Source organism: Salarias fasciatus, chromosome 11 (assembly GCF_902148845.1).
Source record: "Salarias fasciatus chromosome 11, fSalaFa1.1, whole genome shotgun sequence".
NCBI lineage: Eukaryota > Metazoa > Chordata > Actinopteri > Blenniiformes > Blenniidae > Salarias > Salarias fasciatus.
In genome coordinates, this window is record NC_043755.1 from 13,979,587 (window position 1) to 13,990,605 (window position 11,019).

Sequence of the window (11,019 nt, forward strand, 5' to 3'; positions counted from 1 at the left end):
TAAACAAACATGGCGGAAGGTGAGGTAGAAGCCCCGGAATATTTCGTTATTAACAATATTCCCGTGGCCTTTCGCTCCGCAGACCTGAGGAATTACTTTAGTCAGTTCATAGAAAGTGGCGGCTTCCGGTGCTTCCACTACCGCCACCGACCGGAGGTCCTCAGAGACTCCAGACCGGCTGGAAGTTTGGGAGAGCGTGATGAAGACGGTGAGACTGAACCGGAGGGGCTGCCGGAGCCCTCCGGTCCGACACAGGCGGGGAAGTCCTGCTGTTGTGTCGTTGCTGTTCGCCCGAAAGACGCCGAGAGGTTCGTGAAGATGTATGCGGGGAATCACTGGATCGACTCTAAGGGGAGCTGGCTCTCCAATCGCTGTGTGATCAGGAGAGTGAAAATCTCCTCCGATAAAGGTTGGTTGTTCATGATGTATGGAATATAAGAACATTTGTCACTTTTGCGCAATTTTACGAACCCACATGTTTCCCAATCTTGGTCCTCAGCCCCCCGCTGTCCAGCATGTTTAGATGTTTCCCTTCTCCAATACGCTTCCAGACAGAAGCCTGAGCATTTTTTTTTTTTTTATCAAATGTATTGAAAGAGGGAAATATCTGAAACATGTAGATCAGGGGAGCCTGAGGACCAGGACTGGGAAACATTCATTAATCCTTGTGACATATTGGCTTTCAAAAGTATTTATTCACTTTGAAGCTTTCCACATTTTGTTGCATTACATCCATAAATATAGATGTGTTTTATTGGGATTTCACTTAATAGACCAACGCATTGTATCTCATAATTGTAAAGTTGAAGGAAAATGATACACCTGACCATTATTTTTGGGTGATTGGTGTGATCCGTCAATTGCACTGTGCCAATAATGGACCCTTTCTGGGCCTGGGGTTAAGGGACATTCCATCAATGTAAAATTAACAAAAAGCACAAGATGGATGGATTGTGCTTATATAAAACTGTACGATCGATAAATTCGGTTGTGGAGTTTGCATGTTCTACCTGTGTGTGTGTGTGTGTGTGTGTGTGGTCTTCCTCCCCGCACAGTAAAAAAAAAGCAAACATGCATGTGAGTTTATTTGGTCAGCTTAAATTCCCTAAATATGTGAACGTGACTGCTTGTGGTTGCTCATAGTAAAGTGGGATTGTCTTCAGCGACCCTTGACCCTGGAGAGGATATAAGCAGCATAGATGATGGATTGATTGAACTCTGACCTGGTGTCTTTGAACATTTAATGAGGAAAGTTGTTATCACTGTTGTTGGGATTTCACTTACACAAATATGGGAAAAAAACATGTACAAAGTCAAAATAAGTACAATAATGATTGACAGGAATATACAAACAAAGGGTGAGAAATTAATCACTAGGTAATGCAACTTTGTTTTTCTAGCATTTCACAGTGCTTTCCATCAACAAACAAGAGCTTAACAACAGGATGAGTCAGTAAGCACAAGGCAAATCAAAATCCTAAATGCATTAATGCAAAATTATAGTAGTTAATCAATGCTCTAACAGAAGATGGAGGGAAATGAGAAAGTCTCTTTAATATTATAATCTACCTTTGAAATTGTTCAACTATGATGTAGCATTATCATTATTAATCTGCATGCTTTTCTTTTTCAGATGATGTGTCATTCCCCTATAAGACAAAGTATGAGCAGCGCCGTCACATTGCACTCTCAGAGCGCTTCACAGAGGCAGACCTCAAAACTTTATCGGAGCTGAATCCACCCGCTCTGATGCAGAATGGGAACGTTGGCACACCGGTGAAGGTGTTCCTCCAGCTCATCCAGGCCTGCCGCCTGCCTCCGCGCCTCATTCGGAAGTTGGGCCTCACTTTTCCCAAGACCAGCTGTAACCGTCGCTATGGGAATGTATATTTTCAGTACCGCAACAGTCACACAGTTCCAGCCACAGAGGAGACTGTCTTAACAGCTGCTGGGCATGAAATATCAGGACCTGGAAAGCTACCTGCATCACTGTCTGGAAAAACAAGACAGCAGGCTGATCAAGCAGAAACAACAGAGACTGATGAGGTACGGAAAGAAGAAGGTGAAGAGGATGCAGAGTCAAATACAGATGATGTAAGTTGTGCTTTAAATTTATAAATACATTGTTAGCTTGATGTATTGGTATGAATACAAGATGCCACCTTTTTCCAAGCTTCTAAATTGAAAGAAATTTGAAGGCCAAATTTTTGTTCTTATCAAGACTCGTGAGTTTAGATACCACAGCTAGTTCAGGCCTACTTTGTTGATATTAGGATCAATACAGTATTGTTGTTGCTGGAATCTGTCGCCAGCGTGGTCGCTGGAGTTGTCATCGTGTCCTTGTAGTGGTTTACTTATTACTTGCTGTGTTGTAGGATGATGACTGTTGTGAGGAGTGGGAGCGTCACGAGGCTCTGCACGACGACGTGACAAGCCAGGAGCGAAGCAAAGAGCGGCTGTTTGAAGAAGAGATTGAGCTGAAGTGGGAAAAGGGTGGATCTGGCCTGGTGTTCTACACCGATGCTCAATACTGGCAAGAGGAAGAAGGAGGTAGGCAACAAAAACACTTTTAGGACAAACCTGTTATAATGTAACTTTGTGGTTGTTTTGGTCATTTATAGTGACTTTTCTTGAAATTAAACACATAAATCTGTTACTTTTATCATAACTGCTGCTTTACATGAATTCCTTCATTTGTATTAATTCTCTTGGTTTTATTTCCTTTTCTGTTTTTCAGATTTTGATGAACAAACCGCAGATGATTGGGACGTCGACATGAGTGTTTACTATGATAAAGGTATGTGAAACTTAATTTGCATCTCTAATAATATTGACTGACGAAGAACACCAAACTGTCGCTAGCTCTGCTGAGTCAGAATTTGTAAGCATGTTCTTTGTCTCGCAGATGGAGGTGACATGGACGCTCGTGACTATGTCAAAATGCGTTATGAGACGAGGCTGAGGGACGGCGTCATGGATGGCTCTGGGCATAATCAGGCTATTGGCAGCTTTGAACGATTCACTAAAGTGAGCATGTTGCCGCATCACGTTGTTCAGATTATTGAGAATCACTTTATGCAAAATATTTACGTTTTTGTGAACGATTTAGGGCGTTGGTCGTCGTGTGATGGAGAAGCAGGGCTGGAAGGATGGAGAAGGACTAGGCAGCAGTCAGGCTGGGATTCCTGAAGCCCTGGAGAATGAGGGTCAACATCCTAACTGCAAAAGAGGGTTTGGGTGAGTATGAGTGAGAGAATAATATCCAACAATATCCTGTTTGATGTTGTACCATAGGAATGAGAGAGTTCTGATACAGTTTTTTTTTTTTGTAGGTATCATGGAGAAAAACTGCTTTTACATCCCGGTAAAAAGGCCACAAGAGATTGGAATATAACTACAGTCTACGATGAACCCAAAGATATAGACAGGGGCGACACCTTGCTGCGAAGACAACCTCACACCAGTTTAAAGTACAGAGGGTGGCAACCAGGTGGCAGCATTGGACCATACAAAAAACAATAAATCTGACTCTTTACACAAGCCAGGGTGATATGTATATTTTGTTTATTGACTTGATATTAAAACATTTTCATACTTTTTTATGTCTGTGTATTTTTTGTTTTTCAATTCCCAGTTGACTTAATATTACACAAACCTTTTTCTGTATTATACTTACAAGATTCAGATTTCATGGTAGTATCAAGTGACCTTTTTTTCCCACAAGTTTTTCAAAAAGTACTGTATATTATGAAGTAAAATATTTATTATACTTTTTACAGTGGAGTGTAAACAGAAAGCTCCAAGTTAGAAATTCGCTACTACACTCCTCATAGGTTTGGAAACGTTATTTGTTCCCTTTGTAGCATATGAGTGTAACCTGATTAGTCACTTTCCCAATGCTATAATTTGTGAGCATCTTTTTTCAGGTAAAGCGGTACAAAGATGTGCTACACAGCAGAATGTGACTTTAGATCATGACACTAGTGGTCAGAATGAGCAGTTGTGCCAGTTAGCTGATGTGTTTTGGGCAATTTGTTTTATGTGTGTCACCCATTTAACAGCGATGAGAGACTTGTTAGTTAAAACCCCGCTTTAAAGGTGACTAGTCAGATTTAATATTTGACTTTAATTTTTTTTTTTGAAGAAGAAGAATATACATTTTTTTCTGAAATTCCTGAATAACGTACTGAATCATTTGATCCTGCAAATTTTGAATCACTCTTCACTGTTATTAAAAAATGTATACATTCAGAAATTCACTCGACATAACGTCCATATCAATTACTCAGTTGAGACAGACTGCTAAAAAGGACTTTCTCTTCTTTAACAATAAAAGCCGCAGCTGGCCACTACAGCCCTAAATCTCAGAATGGAAATTATTTTTATTTTAGGAGCATATATATCATAATGTAATATATGTCCTAAGACATCAAAAGGAATAATATTAATGTTTATGTTAATCTGCTGTTTGAGATATGTATATATATATATATATATATATATATATATATATATATATATATATATATATATATATATATATATATAAATCCTGATGGATTTTATTAGTCATTGAAATACATTCCTCTTTTTCTAACCATTTATACATATTTGGCCAAAAAAAAACCCCAAACATTTATGTGTCAATATGCATTCATATAATTATGAACAGAAAGTCGTTGTCAAATGTAATCAAAATGAAATAAATTATAAAAACAAATTGAAGGTGAAATGAAACGTAACGTTACTATCGTTTTTATTCGGACTCATCCTATAGTTACTGTTTGGTTAATAGGAAAAGGGTGATGTTTTTGACGCATAAATGAGATTAAATGGGGGAAAAAATGCGCTAAATAATATTTTAGTCTGGAGCGCTTTAACCGTGAAGAGTGTTCTGTGACCCGGAAGTACTTTGGACGCTGTTAGCAGTTAGCTTCTGCTAGCTTCATGTCTGAAAACAGTCCGGCGGCGAGCGGTAATATTTAGAATAATAATCTTGCTGATGCATTATTCCGTTTATTCCGTGATATTACGAAATTCGGTCGCTTTTTCAGTTCAGCTACATTTGTCAGCGAAAACACGAAAACAGTTTATTCGACATGGAAAGTTTTACTGACAACTTTATGGAGTGTGGAATTGATCAATTTATTTATGTGTTTGTTTTCGTATTTGGGAGGGGGGTTGGGTAATTGTTTTCAGACTGTAAGGATAAATGTGAGCGTGTGTTAGTGACTGCGTTTGCTCTGTGATGGATCTGCTCCAGTCCCGTCAACCTGATCTGAGTGTAGAAGATGGATGGATGGGAGAATGAGTGTTTGTTTTTTTGTTTTTTGTTTTTTTTACACGTGCTAGACAGGTGAACAGCAGTTTGTGTTGTACTAAAGTGACTCTTTGGTCCCCTCAGGTGTCCCTCCAGTTGGATGCTGAAATCCTGCACGGGTGACCGCATGTGGCCCCTCTGACCCCCCCGGTTTCATCCCTGTAGGAGCCTCATCCAGTGCAAGCATGTCCCACCAGACAGGACTGAAGCCCTCTTTGCGGTTCGGCCAGGTGGTGATTGGGCCCCCGGGCTCGGGTAAAACCACCTACTGCAAGGGGATGCAGGAGTTCCTGTCTCACTTAGGACGCAAGGTGGTTGTGGTGAATATGGACCCCGCCAACGAGGGGTTACCGTACTCCTGCGCTGTGGATGTCTCAGAGCTGGTCACTCTGGACGATGTCATGGAGGGCCTCAAGCTCGGGCCCAACGGTGGGCTCCTCTACTGCATGGAGTACCTGGAGGCTAATCTGGACTGGCTTGAGAAAAAACTGAAGCTTCACAATGACTGTTACTTTTTGTTTGACTGTCCTGGACAGGTAGAGCTTTACACCCACCAGAATTCAGTCAAGAATATATTCTCACAGTTGGCTAAGTGGAATTTTAGGGTGAGTGTCCAGTTATCATGTGCATTAGGGATTTTGTCTTTACATGATGCTTAGATGTTATGATAGTCGTTTTGTCACACTCTTTATCTCTTCTAGTTGACAGCAGTGCACCTTGTGGACTCTCATTACTGCGCTGACCCGGCCAAGTTCATCTCAGTACTGTGCACCTCTCTGTCCACAATGCTGCATGTGGAGCTCCCCCATGTTAACGTTCTCTCCAAGATGGACTTGATAGAGCAGTATGGCAAACTGGGTATGTAAAGGGCTTTAAGATTCACCTTTTAACACACACAAAAAAAAATAATCTGGGTCACATTTTTTGCATGTTTTTGTTTGTATTTTGTCATGAAATGCACCAAATTTTCTTATTGACTTGAAGCACTTCAGCCAATATATTTCCCCATCTGTCCTCCTGCACAGCTTTCAACCTGGACTTCTACACGGAGGTCATGGACCTGACTTATCTTCTCGATCACTTGGCTGCAGACCCCTTCTTTAAAAAATTTCACCATCTGAATCAAAAGTTGGCAGAGGTCATTCAGGACTACAGCCTTGTCTCCTTTGTGCCTCTCAATGTGCAGGTATCTCCGACAAGCCTAACCTCATGCTGATGGTGTACGATTTAAAGTTGAATTGCAGTATGTCTCAGATAATTCCGTCAAATATATTGGCGAATGCTTTGTGTAAACTGGTCATGTTTGATACATTTTTGTGGATGAACTTTGAAAGTGTTCAGTGTTTAGTGGGAGTAAGGGTGTAAGTGGGTGTGTTAGAAGTAAGCCTCCTCATATTTCAGTCGTTTGAACGGATTCATCATAAATCACTGTTATAATTGGATCAGCTCCTTGCAGAGGGACTGGACCTGTTAGATGACAGCTCACCGCAGTTGTTCCAGAATTATTTCGCTTGACCATGTGTGTGTTTATCTAGGAATAAAAACTAACCACCACTGCACACAGGACCTAGTATTTCATACAGGAAGCATGTTGGTGCTCATTTCCAACACTGTGAAAATGCAGCCTTGATAAATTTCTGTTTTTGACACCCTCTTAGTTAAGCAGCTGTCAGTTACCTTGGTTACCTACAATACTTTACAGAGCCAATTTAAAAAGCAAAAACACTGCTTTTGTCCTTGAGGAAGACAAAATGCTGAGTATCAGAAGCCAGTAAAGTTAGGCCTTTGTGAATTTAATGCTTAGCAAAAAAGGATGCTGAAAAAAATGAAGCCGACACAATGTCATTAAGGTTTCTAAAGCTTTCCTCATGCAGTAGTTCGCACAGTTTGAGTAAAAAAAATCATCACATTCTTGTGATAATAAGTTGCTGTCAGGGGTTACAGTGGTGTAGTTGTCTTTGCATACTCTTATAAATGACTGGTGAACTGTACAGACTGTACTTTACCTTTCCCCACAACACTGTCTTACATAAAGCAGACATAAGATCAACTTCAATCAGATTTTCTCCTCAGACGTGTCGTTTTGCTGGATTTTGCTTGCTTCTCTGTCTTTGCAGGACAAAGAGAGCATGATTCAGGTCTTGCGGGCAGTGGACAAGGCAAATGGCTACTGCTTCGGAGACCTGGAGGAAAGGAATCTGCAGGCCATGATGTCAGCGGCAGTGGGGGCAGACTTCCAGTTCAGCTCGTATCCTTTCCTCGCCACTGCAGTGACTCACTGTGACTCATCTTGTTAAAAAATCTAACCTAAAGATTGGCTGGAAGTGGCTGAAAAAAAAACAAACTTGATGTCACTATAATGCGCTTTTTGAATTTCACTAGATCAAATGACAATTTTGTATGTTTTTCCTCACTATGTGAATCATCAGTACTCTTGGGGTGCAGGAGAAGTATGTTGAGACCAGTGCAAAGACTGTGGAAGAAGAAATGATGGATCTGTGAATTGCAAAGCCAGAAGAAGAAGTGGTTTCCTCCATAACACATTTATACCCAAGAACTCTCGGCAGCGTTTATCATGCTTGGACTCCATTCCGAGTGCCTCCGCCTGAGCAGTCGGGACATTTGAACTGAATTTGGGAATTGTTGATGCTTCAGTGTTCACACACCTCTTAAATAAAATAAAATATTTCATTGAGGAAAATCAATGGAAACGTTTTCTGACATTTTATTATTGTAATGGAAAATTGTAATTCTGTGAAGGTGTCATTACAGACAGAAGACATTTTTATTAAAATGCTAAAGCCATTCAATGATATGTGTAAAGTTTCAGCTGTTTATTGTGTTGGCCTGTGTGAAAACATCGTCATTGTATCCATCATCATGTTAAAAAACAAGTAATTATTGCTGTTTAAATGTATCTTGTTTTCTCCTAAATTGTTTGTTCAATTGTCTTCTTTCACACATCCATCCATTTCTCTATGTCACTTCATTCAGTTCAGGGTTGTGGAGCTGTTTCCAGCTAATAATGGACGGAGGCAGGTCCATCATGGACTGGTTAATAGTCCATCACAAGGTGAAAACAGATAAACGCACGCTCACATCCACACCTATGGTCGATCCACTAATCAACCTCATACACGTGTTTTTCGGGCTGTGGAAGGAAGGAAGAAAAAAACCCAGGCATAAACAGGGTGAACATGCAAAGTCCTTACAGAAAGGCCTAATCTGGACTCAAATCTACAGTATGCTAACCACTGCACCACCTCTGCATTTAGACAAATATTGGTTCTCATTCCTCATGTATGTCCTCCTGTGTGTGTACACATTAGTAAATCAAATGTCTGAGTGAAGGTTGCCTGATATGCAGCATATTCTGATGGGATTTGACACTGCATCGCCTCCTAATGCCTTGTGATATTGGCAGAATGTTATGTTCAGTAAAAATGGCTTCGTGGAAAGTTTAGGATAAATGGAAAAGAGCATAGTTGTGCGGTGACGCGCTGGTTTGTGAAACCAACCCCCATTGTTCATTGTTGAATCTTTTTACAAGCATCATGTGCATCCAGATCATTAGAAATAGTTGTGATTTTTCTTCAAACGCGCCCTCGTTCGCTGCATCTGTTCTTCAGTCCGGCAGGTGGCGCATGCGCCCGCAAAGCCTCCGTCCAGCTCCACGGAACTCCGCTCCGGTTCTTCCCAGCAGCCCCAGCAGAAAAATTAAGTCAGGCGGGGAGAGGAAGCCACATTAAATCTGTGTTTCTGCACAACTGGCCCTGTGTCTGGTCTCTAGGATGGAAGATCCTGTCTTTCTCAGCGCAACTTAAAAACTCTCCCTCTTTACTTTGCTCTGTTTCCACTGCTGTTGCTGTACTGCCGAGTCACTGCACAGGCCCGGCTTATATCGCATCATTATGTTTTAATTTAACCTGATTTATCAAATCTGACGCACTCTGCGCGCGCGCGCACACACACACACACAAACACACACACACAAGCAGGACCAGGCTTCATGTACTCCTCCACACGCAGGGTTAGAGTCAAGACTAAAATAAAGCCTGATCCTCTTTGCGGGAAGTCACATATCCTCCCCGTGCGTGCTGCATGGCGTGGTCATGAAATTATAAGTGGACGTGCGGTTCTAGCCTGCAGGGCTGTGTGTATGTATGTGTGTGTGTGTTAGGGGGGTGTGTCAGGCACAATGTTAAATTGTGTTTCGATGTTTGTACATGTGATCAAGTATGCCTTCTCATTGGTACTTCCTGTCTTTTTCCCCCATATAAGCCCCCTAGAGGTAGATTTGTGTGTGTGTGTGTGTGTGTGTGTGTGTGTGTGTGTGTGTGTGTGTGTGTGTGTGTGTGTGTGTGTGTGTACGAGAGAGAGGGAGAGATAGCGAGCAAGAGAGCAATACACTGTGTATGTGTGTGTAAGTGAGAAAACAAGTGTGTGCGCGTGTTGGAGGGACAGCAAATGTTTGTGTGTAAAGAAAAATATTGTATTCATGAAAGAGAGACAGTTTGTGTGCTTGAGAAAGAGCTAGGGAGTGTGTGTGTGTGTGTGTGTGTGTGTGTGTGTGTGAGAGAGAGAGAGAGAGAGAGAGAGAGAGAGAGAGAGAGAGAGAGAGAGAGAGAGAGAGAAAGAGATAGAGTTGGTCTGCTCACACACTCGATATGCGTGTGTGTGTGTGTGTGTGTGTGTGTGTGTTGGTCTCTGCTTGCAAACACTTATATGTGTGTGTGTGCGTGTGCGTGTATAGAATCTTGCCACACTCTTCAATGTGTGCGCGCGTGTGTGTTCGTCTCTGCTCTCACACTTAAATGTGTGTGTGTGTGTGTGTGTATGTGTGGGTGTGTGTGTGTGTGTGTGTGTGTGTGTGTGTGTGTGTGTGTGTGTGTGTGTGTGTGTGTGTGTGTTGTGTCGGTCTCTGCTCACACACTTAAATGTGTGTGAGTTCGTGTGTTGTGTTGGTCTCTGCTCACACACTTAAACCCGTGTGTATTGTGTGTGTACGTGTGCGTGCGCGTGGAGTGAGAAAACAAACCGGGAGCCATGCTCGTCCCGTTCCCACCTCAAATCTGAATTCCAATCAATACCCAGTCGAAGTATCAAACACCCCCGTCACCCGTTCCATGTATTTTCATTCAATTACTTCCAACAAAAACTCTGTCAGCCTCTCACGCACACTTCTCATTCCCATCCCTCCCCTGCTCGCTGCCGCGCGCGCACACCCTGCGCGTTCTGTGGATTGCCAAGAAATGTCTGCCTCGTTTCACTGAGGCTGGAAAAAGGGGGACACGCGCTCTATTTTTTTTTTCTCTGATTGTTGGGAGAGTTTGAAAGTGTCCGTGCACCCTCTATCTGTCTGCTAGATAAGGTCTGTGTGTGTGTGTGTATGTGTGTGTGTGCGCGCGCGTGCCCCCCTCCTCCTCCTCCTCCCCCCCTGTACGGTTTAGTTCAATGTTAGCAGGGTGAGAGAGAGCCGGAGCGCGCGCCCATCCCCCCACACTCAGCAGAGTGTTTCTGCCGGAGTGAGAGACAGACAGAGGAGAGGGGGTGGTAGGAGAGAGCAGAGCAGGCAGGCAGGCAGGCAGGCAGGCAGGGGAGGGAAGGAGAGGGAATGTGCATTGCTAGTCTCGTTTGCTGCAAGGCTTCCTCCTTCTGCTCTGGAAAAACCTGTGTGTGTGTGTATGTGTGTGCGTGTG

General features: G+C 42.5%; 2 protein-coding genes across 2 annotated transcripts; both read left to right on the plus strand.

Moving 5' to 3' along the window:
* On the plus strand, positions 1–3,591 carry gpatch3 (G patch domain containing 3). The gene is made up of 7 exons (XM_030102750.1): positions 1–409; positions 1,634–2,094; positions 2,376–2,550; positions 2,738–2,797; positions 2,906–3,027; positions 3,110–3,237; positions 3,333–3,591. The coding sequence occupies exons 1-7, from the start codon at positions 10–12 to the stop codon at positions 3,520–3,522; spliced, it is 1,536 nt and encodes a 511-aa protein (XP_029958610.1). The 5' UTR covers positions 1–9; the 3' UTR covers positions 3,523–3,591.
* A 1,312-nt stretch (positions 3,592–4,903) lies between these two features.
* gpn2 (GPN-loop GTPase 2) lies at positions 4,904–8,220 on the plus strand. The gene is made up of 6 exons (XM_030102768.1): positions 4,904–4,975; positions 5,405–5,925; positions 6,022–6,178; positions 6,346–6,506; positions 7,438–7,568; positions 7,750–8,220. Exons 2-6 carry the CDS (start codon positions 5,506–5,508, stop codon positions 7,820–7,822), a joined length of 942 nt encoding a protein of 313 aa, XP_029958628.1. The 5' UTR covers positions 4,904–4,975; positions 5,405–5,505; the 3' UTR covers positions 7,823–8,220.
* The last annotated feature ends 2,799 nt before the right edge of the window (positions 8,221–11,019 follow it).

Excerpts from the sequence above, each read along its gene's own strand:
- gpatch3 (XM_030102750.1), top strand. The coding sequence starts at position 10 with ATGGCGGAAGGTGAGGTAGAAGCCCCGGAATATTTCGTTATTAACAAT. Across the intron at positions 410-1,633 it reads GAAAATCTCCTCCGATAAAG|ATGATGTGTCATTCCCCTAT; the intron begins GTTGGTTGTTCA and ends TTTCTTTTTCAG. Across the intron at positions 3,028-3,109 it reads GCTTTGAACGATTCACTAAA|GGCGTTGGTCGTCGTGTGAT; the intron begins GTGAGCATGTTG and ends TGAACGATTTAG.
- gpn2 (XM_030102768.1), top strand. The coding sequence starts at position 5,506 with ATGTCCCACCAGACAGGACTGAAGCCCTCTTTGCGGTTCGGCCAGGTG. Across the intron at positions 6,507-7,437 it reads TTGTGCCTCTCAATGTGCAG|GACAAAGAGAGCATGATTCA; the intron begins GTATCTCCGACA and ends CTGTCTTTGCAG. Across the intron at positions 7,569-7,749 it reads GCAGACTTCCAGTTCAGCTC|TACTCTTGGGGTGCAGGAGA; the intron begins GTATCCTTTCCT and ends GTGAATCATCAG.